This window comes from Castanea sativa, chromosome 10, assembly GCF_040712315.1.
Source record: "Castanea sativa cultivar Marrone di Chiusa Pesio chromosome 10, ASM4071231v1".
Lineage (NCBI taxonomy): Eukaryota > Viridiplantae > Streptophyta > Magnoliopsida > Fagales > Fagaceae > Castanea > Castanea sativa.
Window position 1 is genome coordinate 23,398,228 of NC_134022.1, and position 19,967 is coordinate 23,418,194.

Below are 19,967 nucleotides of genomic sequence, written 5' to 3' on the forward strand. Positions count from 1 at the left end.
AGAAAAGAGCAATATGGCAATAAAGATGCAATAAAATGACAATAATGAAGATGAGATAACACCAATATTTAATCAATAAGAAAAACAAAAAAAAAACGGTTAGTTTGTCGCACCTGATTACCTTACAGAGTTAAAACCAAAGAGGGAACCACTTCTCAAAGTGGGTTACCTCACAGGAAATTCCTGCCACGAAAATTACCCAATTTGATAGAATGGGCATGAATGGCTTATGCCCAAGAAATCCTTAATCCTCAATAGAGCGTAGGCTTTTAGAGGGAGATAAGGGATTAACCTATTGGTGCATGCCTGCCATCTCACTCTTGCCTACTCTCTCTATTTTTCTTTCCCTTTTCTCTAAGTTTTCTACTCTATTTCTTTTTACTCTCTTGTTCTGTGTTTCTTGTGATGTGTTGTATTCTGTGTTCTATATTGTATTGTCTTATAGTGTCTTGTTCTACTTTGCACGGCAGAAGCTCCTTTTATACTGCCTACCGTGACTAGGTTTACCATTTCACCCCTTAACCACTTTTTACTAGGTGTGGGTGTCCTTCCAGACCACCCACTGGTTTGTCAACTGTCTAGCCACCACCACTTACCTATGTTGGTCATGCCACATCCCATGACCAGACAAAGAGCCTTATTTTGTTTGCTTGTTCACCGTGGCGTTCCTATTCGGATAAGGGTGGGCATTCTCTCTCACCATCCCTCATGGCATGCACCTAGTGATTCCAAATCATCTTTCCCTTTTTTGGGTAGTATGTCATCCCAGCAGGACATTTCCCCCAAAAGAGTTTGAGCAAGAACCCCAAAATAGGCTCCCCCTTCTCCCTACCGCCAGACCATACCCTCTCTTACCTCTAGCCCATGGCCCACCAACCCTGTATTGGCTGGGTACAAGTTGGTGGTGCCTGAATCTTGTGCGTGCTTTACTTCCGTGTGTGTCCATAACTTGTTTGCTGCTCATGCATTTGCCATGACCTGAAGGCTCGTCTGTGCATTCTGCTGCTCATTCTTGACCTCTTGTGGCGTGAATGGAATTCTAAGCCTTTGTTCTTTATAGCTTGCTTCCTTCTTGGACTGGGCCTTGCTTTATTGTGGGTTTTTCTTCTTTTAAACCCATTCTTTGCTCCTTCCGTGGATCTATTAGTACTTCTGTCATGCCATCTTGTCATTCTTATTGTGCTATTATATGACCTGTGCTTGCTGGGATTTCTTTTGGGTTTGTTGTACACTTTTCCTTTGCTTAATTCCAGCGTCCCAGTGTTATCATTGGGCTAATATTCATACTAGTTTGGGCTTTCTTGACCAGTTCCATTGCTTCCGGGCTTCCTTGGCCCATTTCATTCATTTGGGCATCCTCGGCCCACTTTCTTCTCTTGGGCATCCTCGGCCCATTCCAATTCTTCACTCCTATGGACCTTTTTTAAGTCACTTAGGCTTCCTCGACCCAAATTTTCATATCCTTTTCTTTTGGGTTTGTGAGCTTCCCATTACCCCTTACTCACTTAATTCATTACTTCAGGCCTCTTTGGCCCATTCTTGCTTGCTTTCTATTTCTCATAGTGCCAATGAGTTTATTACTTCTCTCTCCGGGCTCCCTTAAGCCCGCTTGCTTTCTTTGAGGCCCATTTTCTATTTTTTAGGCTTATGATCCATTATTCTTGTCATTCAGGCTTAATGGTTTTTCTTCCCAATTTACTAACTCTTTTTCCTCCCATATTGTTGGACTTCTTCCTACTATTGAGCCTCTTGCCAAAATGAGCATCAACAAAAACCCTATTACATTCTATGTTAGACAACACTTCTAAACTATAGAAAAACATAGAAGTTAAATATTTCTTCCCATTGTATTTTATTGAATTATGACAGGTCTTTTTTTTTTTCTTTTTTGCTAACTAGCAAAATGTCTATAATATGCATATTATTGACCCAATTTTCTATTTCTAAATTTCTTAGATTTTATTATATAAATAACTTTTCTACACATAACACGAGTTAGCAACTAGTTTAACTTAATTTAAAAGCATTTGTCAAAAAAAAAAGAGCGATTGTTTTCTCTCTCCTCATTTAATACTATATGTTCAAACATTTAATCAAGAAAGAGGTATTTAACATTGTAAAAACTTCTAACGATATTATTGTTATACGGTAAGGGCGGTAAGGCTAAACATTAAGGATGCGTTTGGTACACTGAATGAGGATTACGAGAGGAATTGTAATCTTTATTACTAGTAAAGTGTGTTGTAATGTAATAACTAAACCTATTCATTAGTTTGGTTGTAAGTTATAATATTAGAATGAAACTTAATATTTATTTTAGAAAATATCTTACTCATACAATTATATCTCTTTAAAATTTGTTATTTTTAAATTTAAGAGAGATATGCGTAATTTTTTATGATTTTTTTTATAATTGTTAGATGTATATGGAAAGTTTGTTTATTTGGAAATATATTAAGTTTTGAAATTATTGCACTTACTAAGGAATAGCTAATACAACCTTTTAAAGGGGAATAATTATTCCTCATTTTGAAGAATAGTTATTCATAAAGAATGACTATTCCTTGTAATAAAAACATAACCAAATTAAAGAATAACTAAACTATAGGAATAACTATTACATTACAGCAGCTATTACAGTCTACTAAACATGCCCTAAGAGATGAATTTGAATTACAAACAAATTCTGTTCTAATCAAATTTGGATAGTTTCTCTCTTATCTAACCTATACAATCTAATAAAGACTTGGTTACCATCTTCATCCATTTTTCTCTTCAAATGTTTCTTATTTCTTATTTCTGTATTTTCCTCAACCTCTATCCCTATTCAATTCTAATCATCACTAATTAACTCTTACAAATAACTAGATAAGTATAACTAGTACAAATCTATTTGCAAGAAATTCAAATGATTTTAAAAAAAAATTGTTAGGAATTCAAATGCTATAGTTCTTGCTCCTTTAAAATTTTGTTTCATTATTTTCTTTATCCAAACGATCATGCTTGTCTGTTTTTGGGAAGCTCAGCTAACAACTAACCAGGACTCTAAACAGATAATAAACAAGAACTAGCCACACCACTCTAAACAAGTATATTCGTAACAACTAACGTTAACTTGTTGGAGGAAAAAAAAAATGGACACCAACTTGAAACAAACTTCTCCATAGCCGCACTGATTTCAAATTGAGTAGAAAACATATAAGGAATTGCAAAGAAAAAGTTTATGCAATAATTGCAAAGAAAAAGGAAAAAAAGAATTAATAAAAAGAGAAAGAGAGACAAAAGAAACATTTAATGAGGAGAGAGATAATGTGAAAACTATTAATTAAGCAATTTATGATATATAATGGATAGATATGTATTCTTTTTTTAACCGTTTGATCTTTTGAAAATTCACGCTTAAAGAACATTAACTGATATTTCCTGTGTCAAATTTGACATCTTAGATGAAGTTAAGCCTATTGAAGGAGCATAAATATTAGATTTTAGAATTTTCCCTGAACTTTAAAACTCACGTGGCAACAAAAACTTGTTTTTTTATATAAAAAATTGACATGGGTGATACATTAAAATTTTTCATCCAATAGATAATGGTAGAGATTAAATTGATACAATATAATGAATCAGATGCATATCTATAGTTATCAAAGCGTCACACTAATTTCAACTTCTTTGGATAATAGAACAATTCTACTACAACTTCTTTAAAAAGTAATTTTCGTACATAAACTACAAAACTCTTTTTAGCTATTAGTAAAAAAACTTACAATAATTGAAATTATTCTTTTGAATGTAAGCCATCTTTCTTTTATATTTCTCTATTGTTTAGTCATATATATATATTGTTTTGTTTCAATAATTTCTAAGCAGTGAATCATCTGATTTTTTAATATTTTTTGGTCTTTCAGAAGTTTCAATATTTGAATTTTTAAGTTTTTTTTTTTTTTGCAGTATTTGAAATTTTCTAACAAATTTTTTTAAGCCATTGCACATTCAAATAATGATTTTTTATCAAATTGTAACACAAATTAAAGTCATACAAAAGCAAATCATGCAATAATGTAGTTTCTTAATCAATTTAAAATTTAATAAAATTATTTTAGTCTACCTCACAAATATATAGGTTCCTGTACATATGAATTAGCGACTAGTATTTTATATTATAGTATTTATTTAGATTGAGATCAAGTGTAATAATACAATCTCTCTCACACACTTTTTCAAAATCTCTAACTTTTTTTTTTAACTCTCTAAGTTTTTTACTTTTTTAACTTTCTTAACCCAGTGGTTTATATCAAAAGTTAATCTTTCAACTTTTGATCTGAACCATTCAACATGTATCATGGTTTGATATATATATATATATATAAAAAACTATGATACGTGTACACAACGCAAACGACCGCACACACCGTTTTAAAAGGGAAGGAGGTGGGGGCCTCAATTATCAACATATCTGAATTCTAACAAAAGAGTGGATGTCCGATGTCCTACTTTTGCGTTTGATTGATCCATACTCTATAGGACCCCATCTTAATGACAGGTAGTTGAAAGGTTAAATCAAAAGCATTTTAATACGCATGTTTTTGGATTTAACTTCTACACCTCCCAATTCATATTATTGACCAGTGTCGTAGCTTCGTCACTCTATATCCAACATTCCAACCACCCCCAAAAAGAAACACCAATTTCCAACTCCAAATTGACCCCTTGGACAGCAAAATAATTTGATTGGGTTTTTTCATTATTCATTTTGATTGGTTTGGTTTAAAGTTAAACAGGTGAGATATTTGAGAGTTTTGAAAATGCCAAAATGGCGATTGAGAAAACCTAGAATTCTATCATGACTCATTTTGACGATAATTTTGATACTAATTATATTATTAATAGAAAACTAGGAATCAAGCGCCCACATATAATCAATCCAACCTTACTTACCTTTTACTCAAAAAAAAAAAAAAAAAATCAATCCAACCTGGAAACCAAAGACTTCTGGGAGTTAATCCAACTAGGCGAACACATATAATTAATTTGGTTTTGAACTACCTAAACTAGAAGACTAGAACTAGGCAATTCTTAACTTTAGCATTTTCTTTTATTAAAATAAAGTTTCAAAGCTCAAAGTTCGTTGTAACATCATTGTATGAAGACCAGGTGATTACGTATTCTCTTTCCCCAACCCCATGTAAATCTGTGTTCTCATGTAGTTTTGTTTCCTATGTGTTTACTAAAATTTATTCTCATTTATATATAATTTTCCTAACATTTTTTCTCATCCAACCACCCCTAAGGCCCCAACCCCTTCCAAAATTTCTTCCATCTAGTATTCACCCCTTCAATAATTTGTTACATGCCTTGATATAGCGAGTCTCACGCCATACATCACAGGATTTCAGCTGGTTTTGGACAAAACCCTACAAATCCCTTTAAGAAAACCTAAAAAACTAAATTTAGTCCTTCTCATGTTAATTGGTTTTTTTTGGGTGTAGATGTGATTTTTTCATGTATACCACCATATATAAATGTAAAACTAGTGAATTTCATATTAATGTGAAAAATAATGATAAAATAATAATGACACGTTATAAAATGGTAATCTTTTACAGAAAAATTTAGCTACAAAACTAGTTGTAGCCTAAGACTACAAATTGCTCTAATAAACTAACGTGTGTAAAAAATGGCGTGTGTATTGCACATGATTACTTAAGTAAATTTAACCCGACTAATCCTAGTTAACTACACCACTTATTAAAAAAAATAAAAACCTAGAAGGACAAGACAATAAAGTTGTTAACAAAAATTATAATGACAAGATGGGACTTTCACTAGAAACTGCTTCCCAATCCAAATCCAAAATTGCAATCAGAGCTGAGACCAAATAAAGGATGGCAGTTTATGTATGCACAACCTGTCATTCACATTAACCCTTCATGAATTCCAATGACAATTTGAGACCAATTTCAACCACTTAAGTTTCACCATCATGAAGAACAAGAACATTATCCTAGAGGTGAGATAACCTGCAGTATATTCTAATCACATACTTCACCTAAGTACCATAGTCCGAACTCTATGTCCAGTAACTACAAATTCAACTCATGTAGATGTGAGGATCTGTGCTATTCCAAAACTACATCTTAAAAAATTCACTTTTGTCAACTATGCATCAAAGTCCTTAGTTCTCCACTAATAAGGTTCGAGAAAGAAAAACAAAAAAGAACTTTGACAAATCTCTTCAACTTCTCATCACTTACATAGACAAGGCCCGAAGAAAGATTCTATTATTTATTTTAAGGTGTCTACAAAAGCGAAAGAATCTCAAACTGATTTGAGGTTGGCCGACAATGGAGACAGGATGGTTTGGGTCTCTGGTTTGGGAGCTGGGTTTCTTTGATGAGAGAGAGGGACTATACGTTTTGTCGTTTTTGGTTTTTGGTTTTTTATTTTTTATTTTTTTAATAGATGGTGTAGTTAACAAGGATTAGATGAGTTAAGTGTACTTAACTAATCAATATATTTCAATATATAAAACCGAAATTTTTGAAACTCCTACAATTTTCTACGTCATTACTATTTATTTTTTTAGATTCTTTTTATTTTAAAATTTATATCTTATATATTTATTATTTCCCTTTAATGTATAATTATCTTATCATGAAATAAGATAATTATAGTGTTAAAATAGTTTAGTTAATTATAATTATTAAAAGAACAGTTGGTTTAGGGAACACATCAAATGTACCTGGATGTAGACAACGGCATGAAATAAATTATTCTAGTTATGTACAATGCATGTGTCATTTTTTTACGCATGTTAGTTTATTATAGCAATTTGTAGTCTTAGGTTACAAGTTACAACTGATTTTGTAATTAAATTTTGTCCATCTTTTATATCAATGTATTTCAGTGCATATTGTAAAATGTGGTCAACCACCTTAAAATTAAGAAAAATTTATTTCATTCTCTTAAAATTAATAAAAGTAAAATTTTATTTTCACAAATATTAATTACGAACATTATGACGAATTACAATTTACAACTGATTATCACTTGGACGATTGCGTCTGAGGTATAAATATCATTGTGGCTTAAATTTTGTTATGGCTTGTGGCCTCCTTGCTTTGAATTGTAATGAGAGGAATCTATCTTCGCCTCCATGACTCCATGTATCTTTTTTGTTTGGTAAAAAAATCTTTCCAGTTCATATATATATATATATCATTGTGGCTTAAATTTTACTTTTAATATAATTTGAGAGGGTGGCTTAATTTTAACTAACATCTGCAACAATTTAATAAAATTATTATAAACTATTAGTTGCAAAAGTCTTAGCTGCTTATAATTGCAAATGTTCTGACATGAAGATTTGGTTGGATGAATCTCCAGCCATTTCTTACTGATTGTAGAGATGAGGGATAAGAGCAAGAATTACCTATAGTATTTAGGTACTGTTAGTTAGGTTCTTCTCTTAAATTTCTATTATGTAATTTTTTTCTCATGAGATTATAGTGTATTTTTTAGTTAAGTAACCATATGACTCAATCTTAAGTAGAGAACCTAAGAAACAGCACCTAAGATATTGTACATAAGTTTTATTTGGAGTGATAAAATGTTGGTGCATTTTAATATTGTACCTTAGTTTTGTTACAACTTTTACATCACAATTATGGCGTAGTTGACAGTAAATAATGAAAAAAAAGTGATGTATTTATGTGAAAGTGAATATTGTATATTACTTACAATCAACCATTTTAATAACTTGTAGTTGTAGAAGACTGGAATAATACTTCACAATTGACATGAAATTTAAAGACACTTGAGATCAAATTATAGGGCAATAAGAATGATACTTAGTTAAAATCGGAATACAATTAAATTCTAATTTGGATTTCAGATTGAGCTTTCAATTTAATATATTATATACGATTAATAAATTATGGGTGAATTTTCTTATAATTATGCTATTTATTTGGATTAAAGTTGGTTGGTAAATGAGAAACCAGTCGTTTATAGCTTCTCAATGCATTTTAAAATCATGGGCTATGAAGTTGTGTTTATTATTTTTTTGAAGCAACGGGTGGCTTTGGTAAAAGTGAAAACTATTGTGGATGCCTTAGGAAATCCTTCTTATGTAAATAACATCATTTCACCTTTATTGGAGGATTGCAGGCTTTTGATTTCTCGTATTTTGCAAATATGTATTAAGCATTGCTTCTGTCTGGCGAATAGATGTGCGGATAGTCTTGTTAGAATGAGCTATTATTTTGATGCTTATTTTTCTACTTTTAATAGCCTACTTGTGGACTTAGTTGATATTTTTGAAGATGACCTCAATGAGATGTATTTTAACAGGCTTTGTATTGAGGCTGTTTTTTCTTCTTAGTTCGTCAATAAAGCTTCTGTTCACCAAAAAAAAAAAAACTAATGTCAGGCATTGAATTTAATTCAGAATTCACGTGGGTTAGGTGGAGTCTATGCCTTCTACACTTTTTATTTTTATTTTTAGAAATATGCCTTTTACACTTGTTCTATATTATTATTATTTTAAATATAATGATTAGACAATTTAGATTTATATGTTATGGACTAGGCTATTATAGCTTTTCAAAAAAAAAAAAAAAGACTAGGCTATTATAGAAGGATAAAATTGATGAAGAATTGAGCCTAATATACTCAAAGACATAGGATTTAAAATACTATGAAAAGAAAAATGTGTAAAATATATCGTTCCATTAGTTAAACTGAAATGGCTTTTGATACAAAATTGACTTCTTTAGTCCCATGTGCACACTTACAATATTCAAAGTTACACCAAATGAGTTCATATATAATTTTATAAGTTATATTTGGGGATATTTATTTGTACAAAGAAAAGTGTTTTATTTGGTGATTAGCTTAAATTATAATATAATTCAATCAGGTTATTGTGTTCTATAGGGGATAAATCAAATAGAAAATTTATTGCATTGGTATATGACTTTTGTTAATAGTAAAGGGCTTAAATCTTCTTAAACAAAGCAACAGTGCCGTAGTTCAACATGATTTTTGGGGTCTAATTTTTATTTTCGTATTTCAAATTGATTTCCTGGTTTCATTCTAATTTTGAATTTCTTGTAAATTTCTATTCTATTTTTAGTGTATTGTCATTAATAATAAACATAAGAGATACTAGCCCTATTACATGAGATTTGCGTGCAATGAACTTGGGGTAGTTTTTTTTTTTTTTTTTTAGAACATGGGTTTTTTTTTTTTTTTTGGTATAGGAACATGGGGGTAATTTTGGTTGTTTACATGGGGTAGTGGGAATTTTATAGAACATGGGGTAGTTTTATAAATATGGGTAGGCTTTTTTTTTTTAATTTTTATCAACTTACGATTTTAACCTTATTTTTATGTTTTAGTAATAAGGATAAATTAATTAAATTAGGGATATTTTTGAAATAAAAAAAGACAATAACTAACGTTCTGAATCCTCTTAAAGTATAAAGATAAAGAATCCTTATTTTACTCTTGAGTTATCCTATTTCTTTGAACTTAGTTATCCTTAGATAAGTGATAATGTTCCTAATTTATCCTTTGCTTATGGATAAAACCCCTATTTTGCTCTATTCTAAAAATAAATTTACTCATTTTTAATAAATAAATAAATAAAATGTCAATCCAAATGTGAAACACTTTATTTTCTTTCATGAGAGGTTGGTATATGATTTTTCACCCAGGGGGGGGGGGTGGGGAATCTTCAAATAACAGATCAGGTACAACTATAACGTGAGGTACTTAGAACATTCACAGTGGGCCTTTCAAATGCCAAATGTAAGATACATTTGGCATTCAGGCCCACAATATGCCCAGCAACGGAAGGGTCCAAATGCCAAAGGCCAAAAATTTTTTGGCATAATGCTACAGTACCATCTTATTTGTGAGATGGTATTGTAGCTGAATGGTATGAAAAATAATAATTTTTTAATTCTCTCTCTCCCCTTTTTAACTCGGAATTTCTCTCTCCTCTCTCATTATTTCTCTTTCTTTTCTCTCTCTTCTCTTCAAACCCAAACACCATCCCCCTCCCAAATCCAAATTCACACATCAATGATCAAACCTAAACAAAACCACATCAGAGACACCATCAGGCATCATCCTTCTCCTCTCTCGTGTTTTCTGTTCTAGGTTTGGGAGTTCCGGGTTCTGGGTTTTTTTTTTTTTTTTTTTTTGTTGTGTCTGATGCCTATAGAAGAGGTAGGTATGGCTAAGATTGGTTCATTTTTTCTGGTGGGTTGCGATCCTCTCTCGTGTTTTGTGTTATGGGTTTTGGACTTCCGGGTTTTGGGTTCTGTGATTTTTTTTTTTTCCTGTTGTGATCGATGCCTATAGAGGAGGTGGGTATGGCTGAGATTGGTTCATTTTTTTATGGTGGGTTGCGATTTGGGTTGTGTTTTGGGTTTTCTAGTGGACGGCGTGATGGGTTTCCGACGTGGTTTGCCGGTGTAAATCTGGGATTTGCTCACCGTGGGTTTGCCGCCATGGGTTTAGGTTTTGCTTGCAGTGGGTCTGCTCACAGTGGGTCTGTTTTTTTTTTTTTTGGTGGTGGGTCTGTGTGGGTCACGGTGGTTGTGGGTTGTGTTGTTTTGGTGGTGCTGGGTGGCGGTGGGTTGCTGTGTTTTGTTTTTTTTTTTTTTTTTTGTGGTGTTGATGGTCTGGGTGTTTTTTTTTTTTTTTTTTGGTGTTGACGGTAGAATATGGGTTGCTGGTGGTTTCAGGTGTGTGTAGTGCAGGTGGTGGTGGTGTTGTGGGATATATTATTTTATTGTGTAGAAATATTATTTTAATAAAAAGGTAAAATAATAAAGTTTTGGGATGTTGGGTGTATTGTAAAATAGTATTGTATAATTGATAAACTAGCTTTCTGAGATGGTAAAATATGATAGGATTTAGAATCCAACTATAAAATGCTCTTGGGCGAGATCTCAACTCAGTTACAGTATTAAATCAATAAGATATAAGATTAAATATTACTAATATGTTAGTCAAATGAATTTTATCCTGCTACACGCAAGTAAAACACACCCAGGGAAAAAAAAAATGCAATACGATCTGAGTATCTTAACAGACATCATAATTAGTCCACGCCTGTTTAAAATATATACTTCTAACGATTTTGCGGTAGATTCACCAATGTTTTAACAGGAATCGTCTTATATATATATATCATTTTTAAAAAAACTAAAAAATAGAAAGATTCAAAGTTTTGACTTTTAATGTGGAATTGAAGGCCAAGCTATAATGATTTCATAATGAAATTAATAGAATAAATGTATAATAATTAAAGAGATGCTACGTTCACAACATTTTTACAATATTTTCACAACACATCATTGGTGTTTAATTGTTATTGGTTCAACTTTGAATCTAAAACTAATATTACTTTTTTGCCCTAATAATGACAACCAGTACAACTTGTCATTTAGAATTTATTATAAAAATGTTATAGACATATCATTTCTTTAATAATTAACAACCTTAGCTAAAATACATAACTTCGAAAATTAAATATTTTTAAAAGTTATTTTCATAAGAAAATAGAGAATAATAAAACAGGAAAAGAATTTAAATTTAAAATATAATTAATTCTTCAAGTACAAACTACAAAGTATTATTGCAAAAACAAATAAATAATTTTTAGATTTTACTTTCAATCTTGTCAAGCTAATAAAGTCACAATTACATATGATTTTAGAGATAAATAGTTGAAAAGGGAGAATTCTCAACTCAACAAATCTGATAATTTTATCAGAAAAGATCAAATCTGATAATTTTATCAGAAAAGATCAACTCAACTAATCCTTACTCTGGAAAGATCAACTCAACTAATACTTTTTCAGAAGAGAACGACTCAACCCTCTTCAGATGATTCTTGGTCTCTGTTTTTGGGATTTGTGTTCATGTATTCTGATTTTTATAGGGATTAGATTTTTACATCTTTTTTTGCTACAGAATGCAGTACTTTAAGTCAATCATCAACCCACTTATTTATTTAACTCTTAAGTCTTTTAACTTTTGTCAACTGTACTTTTAACGAAATGTTAAAAAAAGAAATACTGAACGCATTAACACACCACTAAAAATAATAAAAAATTGACAGTAGGCGGAAAAGCACTAAATAACTCGAAGAATCATCCCACGTCATCATGATCTCTCTCCCTCTCTATACCTTTGACTCTGTGGGTTTGTTCGGCTATATATTTGGCACAACAAAAATCCTTCTCTGCAACTCAATACCACTCATTTTTTACGAGTTCCGAATTCTAAAACTTTCAGAAACCATAAAGTAGTTTATTATTATTATTATTATTCCTTGTCAAGCTTCAGTTTGAAGAATGACAATTCTGAGGTCTTCATCGAAGCTAGAACCCAAAGATTCCGAAGAAGCTGACAAGAATTCTGAGCCGTTGATTCCAGGATTACCAGACCACATCGTCGAGCTCTGTCTTCTTCGTGTTCCATACCCAGAACAACCTTTGGTACGTTCAGTTTCTTCCTCATGGAAAAGGCTCATCACCGACCCAACTTTTCTTGTCTCCAAAAACGCTCTCTCACTCTCTTTGCCTTACGTATTCGTTTCTGCATTTCACAAATCAACGGCCAGGATTCAGTGGCAAGCTCTTGACCCCAGATCCGGCCGTTGGTTTGTCTTGCCTCCGATGCCAAAGTGCCCTCCGGGCTTTGTGTGTGTCTCACTGCCACGTCAGGGGAAGCTCTTTGTTTTGGGCGGGGTGGGATCAGATACGGAGTGTTCCACACAGAGCACGATCATGTACCGTTCATCAACCAATCAATGGTCGGTTTTGTCCCCCATGCTGACCCCACGATCGTGCTTCGCAGCTGGGAGTGTTAATGGGAAGATCATAACCGTTGGTGGAGGTGGGACCAGCTCAACCGGCCCAATCACAGCCGTTGAGTCTTACGACCCTGAAGGTGACACGTGGACTCCGGTTGCTAACATGGGCACGTGTTTGAAAAGGTACGATTCTGCTGTGGTCGGCGACAAGATGTATGTTACGGAAGGGTGGACATGGCCGGTTAGATTTTCGCCGAGAGGTGGGGTGTACGACCCTGATTGTGACACGTGGCGAGACACAAGTCAAGCGATGAGGGAGGGGTGGACAGGACTGAGTGTTGTTTTGGGTGACAGGCTGTTTGTGATATCAGAGTATGCGGATTGTCCATTGAAGGTGTACGATCCTGATTGTGACACGTGGCGGTACGTGGGTGGGCAAAAGTTCCCACGTGGGGAAATGAATAAGCCCTTGGCTGTGAATGGTGTGGAGGGGAAAATTTACGTGGTTTCATTCGGATTAAAGGTCGCTATAGGGAAAGTATGTGAAGTTGGAAATGGAGATTTCAAGGTAGAGTGGGAAATGGTGGATGGTCCTGAGGCTTTTCATGACTTCTCTGCTTTGAATTGCCAGGTGCTTTATGGATGATAAGAATTCAAAAAGTACAATTTTTTACCATTTTTATCGGTGAATTGTGACGGAGAAAAAGGAGTGGGTTTATAATTTTTCCATTAACAATTCACCGCATCAACTAATTGTGCAAAATTGTAGATATTGTTGTGGTACAGGCCTTATTCAAAATATTGGATTCATTGCCGTTCCGATAAGGCCGACAGTGTGGGGTTCCATTGTTTTTGGCCTAGGTTATTGTATATGATTCTAAATTCTTTGTGTTGCACTAAGAAAAAAAAGGATTCTACTTTCTTTTGAAGCTTTGTTGATGTTGGGAAATTTTTATATTGATAGTTAATTATATAGCTTATCTTTATATTATTAGTGGTTGTACACTTGTAAAAGAACTCATATGCAAAAGATGAGCGGAGACTCAATAATTGAGTTTTTATAATATTTAAAAGCTAACTTAACAAAAAAGTTGAAGTGGACAGAATTTGCATACTAGGACTTATCTTTAAGGTTGGCTATTATATCACACTCACGGTGGGTCAATGTGAGGATCCCACTGTAAAGGGAAAGTCCGACACAAAAATTATTATTCAGGTGTAAAAGTAATTTTAGTGCTTATATTTTGATTTTTTTTGTCTTTATTTTTTATTTTTACTATTTTTAGTTCTTAAACCAATTAACGCATGATATTTTGGTCTTTTTCATTACCCAACTAACAGCAAAAATTAACGTGACTGACAGTGGAATAAAAAAATAATATAATCACACACATTAATTAATTAAATTAAAAACAAACATTAAAAAATAATTCATTAGCTTTTGGGAAGAATATGACTTCATATTCTTCATGTTCTTCCCTAAACATGTTTGATTGCCTATAAATTTAAAACATTGAAGATTTAAAATAACGCATCAATGCCCTTGAGTCCTCTCTCTACCATTTAAAAAAACCTACTTTAGGTCCGTTTGGATAGAGCTTATTGCTGAAAACTGAAAACTGAAAACTGAAAACACTGTAGCAAAATAATTTTTAAATGTGTGAATAGTGCTGTGAGACCCATTTTTAATATTTTTTTCTGAATAAAGTGCTTGTGGGTCCCATGAACAGTGCGTGAACAGTGCAACTACAGTGCGTAAACAGTGCAATTGGTCTCCCGCACAGTGAAATAACGTGCATGAACAGTACCGGTTACTGTTCATGCGCGTTGAAAAAAAAAAAAAAGCTACAAAACGCAAAACTCAAAACGTGGCCACAAATAAGCTGAATCCAAACTCAGCTTTTGTATAAATTTCTGATCCTTCCTTTTCTTCTTCCATTTCAATTCCAGATCCTCTCTTTCTCACAATGCATGTTTGTGTTTGTATCTTTCTTTTTCTTCTTCTTTTGTTTTAGCTATTGATGCCTCACTCCCTCTTAAATCTGAATCTCTGACTCTCTCTCTCTCTCTCTCTCTCTCTCTCTCTCTCTCTAAACCCGACTCTCTCTCCCTCTTTGTTGTTTGATCGACGATGGTGGTGTGGGTTTGATTAGCAATGATGGAGTGGGTTTGATCGGGTTTTTCTAGGTTTTCTTGGGGCTAGGTTTTTCCAACTTGATCGGCAATGGTTGTGTGGGTTTGATCGGGTTGTTTTGGGTTTTCGTGGGGCTAGGTATTTCCGGCTTGATCGGCAATGGTGGTGTGGTTTGATCGGGTTTTTCTGGGTTTTCGGGTCTGGGTTTGATTGGCAATGGTGGTGTGGGTTTGATAAGGTTTTTCTGGGTTTCCGGGGTTGGGTTTGATCAATAATAGTGATGTGGGTTTGATCATTTTTTTATGGGTTTCCGTGGGGTTGGGTTTTTCCGGCGATAGTGGTGGTGTTTGCTGCTTTGGGAAATGGGTTTGATCGGAGGGGTGGTGTTGTTAATGGCGAGTTTGGGTCAAGGATGGTGAGTTTGGTTTCGTATTTACAAGTTGTGGGTCTTGGATTTTTGAACCTTGTATGGATGAACGTGAAAGAGTATTTGGTTATAGGTTTATGGGTCTATTTCTTGGATATATGGGTTTGATTTACTAGAGATTTCAATGTTGAATGTGTTAGAATTTTTTGTGTTGAGATTGATTATGAATGTTGGCCGGTTGGGTTTGTCTTGATTTGGTGAAGAATATGAAGTTAATGTTCTGAAGAAAAAGAAGAAGAACATGAAGATTATTAACAATCATGTTCTTCCCAAAAACTAATGAATTTTTAATTTTTTAAATTTATTTTAATATTTGTTTTTAATTTAATTAATTAATGTGTGTAATTATATTTTTTTTTTTTATTTCACCGTCAGCCACTTCAGCTTTTGCTGTTAGTTGGGTGATAGAAAGGACCTAAATGTTAGGCGTTAATTGGTTTAGGGACTAAAAATGGTAAAAATAAAATGTATGGACCAAAATGGAGAAAGTGCAAAATGTAAGGACTAAAAGTGTATTTACACCTATTATTTATGCTCGAGCCTAGTCCTAAGATTTTAAAATGAGTCTCAAGCTTGCACATAACTTCGTCATAACATTTTTACAACAAATCATAAGTTCTTATTAATTCAAATTTGAATTTACAACTTAGATTATTATTTTTTGTCTATTCATAATAACCAATAACACCCTACCACTTAAGATTTTGTGAAAATGTTATGAAAATATTGTAGACATAATATTTCTCTTACTTAAAACTTTCAGTATGATAAATGCTACTCCATCACTTATTAACGTTTTCTGGAAAATTGGTCATTTTTCAGAAAACATTTTTTGAAAAACTATCTCATTTTTTGGTGTTTGGTAATGACCTTAAAAATATTTTTAGGTGTTTGGTACGCGTAAAGAAGGATGGTGAAAATTGAATAATTCTTTGTCATTTCTTGGCGGGTTATCACTAAACTCTTTCAAATGGTAACAAACACCACAATAAGGGGAGATATATCCTTTTCGAACTCCATAACCAACGTTATCAAGATAATATTTACCTACACGTTTATAGGCAAGATAATATCTATAATAAAATCACTTTCTAGTCCTATAATACCTTCAGGAATTTTAATCCCCTTTCCCTAGATAATGCATCATTTAAGACATGTGAGTCATGTGCACTTCTTTCCCAACCAGCTAATACATAAATGAATTTTAAGTCAAAGGTAGTAGCAGCAATGACATTTTGTACTGTTCCATCCTTTCGGCCGGGAAACCTTCCTTGAATTTGACATGGAACAGATGCATGAACATGAGTTCCATCAATCGTTCCCACACAATCCTAATTACTCCCAATATAAGTTACATTCATTTTACATCTTTATATGTATAAAAAAAATAAAAATGAAAGCCCTTAAAACTTACCTTGAAATAGGGGCTAAACCTGTTGCTATTCCTTATCTCAGAGGGTGTATCTTGGTCATGTAGTCTAATCACATGTTTGTACAATTGTAGAACTACTCTAAGGACATGCTTAGGCCCCATCCGTTTGGAGTGTAAATTAGGAGGATAGAAAACAAAGGGAGGAAAATAGGATGGAAAATGGCATTTTTCACTGTTCATTTGGAGAAAAAAAATAGGAAGGATGGAAAATCGGGAGGAAAATTTTCCTCCCGGGCCCACATATATTTTCCTCCCAAATTGGGAGGAAAACGTTGGGGAGAAAAGTGGTCTTTTGCACTTTTACTAAAAAGCCCCCATCCCACCTGATGCTTCTCATCTCTTTCTCATTTTTTTCCCCCTTCTTCAACGTTACTGATCGTTACTGAACGTTCTCTCTTTCTTTCTTTTCTTTTTTGTTTTTTTTCTTTTCAACGTTACTGAACATTCTTTTTTTTTTTCTATTTTTCTATTTTTTTTTCAACATTACCTGAACGTTTTTTTTTTCAACGTGACCTAATCTAATTTTTACATAATAATAATAATAATAATAATTTATATATATGATGTGATAAATTTTATATTATGTAATGAGTACAAATAAATCTATTTCTTACATATTATGTAACAAGGGTATAATAGTCAGTTTATATAAATTACATTTTCCATCCTTCCATTTTTCTCTCCAACCTAACAAAAGAGTTTTTCAACCTCCCACTTTTCCACCCCTCTAACCGGACACACAAGAGGGAAAACTAAATATTTTCCATCCTCCCACTTTTCCACTCCTTTAATCGAACAGGCCCTTAAAGTATCAATGCATTGTCTCAACTGATCTATAAAACCTCCCACCAACAACTCGAAACCTCACATTATGCCCAATAGTGTGTAAAAAATTAACTCTTGTTCTCTAATGGACATGTGAATGGTCTCTTGAAGTAAATTATTCTCACCCAAAATTCTACATAGTGCATAAAAAGCAAAGGGTCTCATCCTTATATTATGGACACAATGCACATCACCTCTATAAAGAATATCACTCATATATGAGTCTCTTTTATAGTCTCGATTGACATAAGGTTCTCTAGGTATAACTCCTAGATCTTAGCCTTTCCAAAGAACAACACTCAAAGCAATGACAGATGTAGTTGCCCCCGTTATGGAGGCAAAAAGTAATGAGTTATCCATCTACATTCCAATGATATGATAATTATAAGTTAAATGTATACTTAAAAAATGACAATTAAAAATAAAATTTTCATGGAACATATATACAAGAACATCAATTATCTAATATATTTTGGAACAAAGGAATGAAGAAAATTCACTGTTATATGATAAGTATATAAGTATATAATGTTAAGAGCATTCACATCAAGGATCTCAACAATATAGCATCCCAAAAACATATTTTATCTATTTTAACAACTCACTTTACAATACATCCAACATCAAAGGTTTTATATTTTTTACCACTTCATTAAAATATTATTTTTTAATTCTCAATCCCATCTCTTCCATTACCCACAAACCCAAAAACCCACTGCCATGCCCACACCCACAGCCACTAGCCACCACCGCCCACAGCCACCACCACCACCGCCGCCCACAGCCACAACCACCACCACCAACACCCCTACAACCTCAACCCCAACCACCCAAATCACAAACAAGAACAAACCCAAAACCAAAACACAAACCCATCTCTTCCTCTTCTCTCCCCCTCTTCTCTAAACCAAGATCATCAACAAAGTTAAACTTCTTTCTTCCTAACCTAGCAAATCCATAGTCACCACCAGCCAACGTCACCCACCCACTTGCCATCATCGTAAACCCCAACCCAAAATCAACTCAAGACTGGCCACTACCACCACAAACCATACCCACCCACCATCAACCACCATAAACCAAAACCCACTCACCCACCCACCTCACTTGCCACCACCTTAACCCCACCCCAAAATCAACCTACCACACTAGCCACCACCACCACAAACCATATCCACCCAACATCAACCACCATAAACCAAAACCCACTCACCCATCTGGCACTATTGTGAACCCAAACCCAAAATCAACCCACCAATAACCACCACCACCACAAACTGTACCCACCCACAACTAGAACCCAAAGCCATCCTATGAACACAAGGGTGGGGAGGGGGGGGGGGAGTTGCCACCTAGTTTTTGTAATGGTCTAGAGAACCATATATATAGCTTCCTCTCAAGGAAAGACCTTTGATTTTACTATCAGAGTATGGATTCGGAGTTTAGATACGCTCTTAGGAAGATATTAGGCACCCAAGATTGCCCAACCCTAAGGTTGGTCTCCCATCATCATGTCTTATGTCTTAACCCTATTAAAACTAATTCAACACATGTATTCGAAACTCACACACACTAATCATGCATTTAACATACAACATGTCATTTTTATCCCAAAACACATACTTATCTATCTTAAAGCAAGAGAGAGCCAAACCACACATAAGAAAAACCCTAACATTCATCTAACCATGGCATCAGGCATTAACACATTACAAACCCTAATCATACAATTAAGCATGCTCCATCATATCATCAAAATAAAGCCATAACACAATGCATAAACATTTCTAATGCATGACTTATCTTTACTTACCTTGCAGCAACTCAGTACCTATGGCATTAATGCATGGACATGTGAATGAATGACATAGCATTAAAACTGAGAAGCCCTAATCTAAACATATGATACCAAATAAACAAACAAACATGTGAAACAGAGACTTTGGAAACGCAAGAACACGGAAAAGAAACTAAACAAGACAACAAAACAAGCAGAAACAAAAAAATAAAAAAATAAAATAAAAAAATTAGGGTTTCTGGGCAACGGCTCATGCACGCAATAACAGGCTTACGTACGCATATTTTAGCCTGCGTGCGCAATCAAGATTATGCATACGAAAGTCCTTGCGCAGAAAACCTAATAACACAGAAACAGAGTAGAACTTTAAAACGGAGTATCTAACAACCTAACATGCATCTTAAGCATACAAAAACTTAAACCTAACCTAGAAAAGCATATTAAAACATATTTAACAAACAAACAAAGTAAGCAAGAAGATTAAAAGGCAGAAAATAAAAGAAGGAAAAAAGAAAA

At 33.6% G+C, this 19,967-nt stretch overlaps 1 protein-coding gene across 1 annotated transcript; it reads left to right on the forward strand.

Annotated features, from left to right (window-relative positions):
* Positions 1-12,241: 12,241 nt before the first annotated feature.
* LOC142611858 (F-box protein AFR) lies at positions 12,242-13,764 on the forward strand. Its single transcript, XM_075783997.1, has one exon. The coding sequence runs from the start codon at positions 12,375-12,377 to the stop codon at positions 13,479-13,481; it is 1,107 nt and encodes a 368-aa protein (XP_075640112.1). The 5' UTR covers positions 12,242-12,374; the 3' UTR covers positions 13,482-13,764.
* Positions 13,765-19,967: the final 6,203 nt, after the last annotated feature.

Bases quoted from the DNA above. Each gene is read 5' to 3' on its own strand.
- LOC142611858 (XM_075783997.1), top strand. From the start codon at position 12,375: ATGACAATTCTGAGGTCTTCATCGAAGCTAGAACCCAAAGATTCCGAA.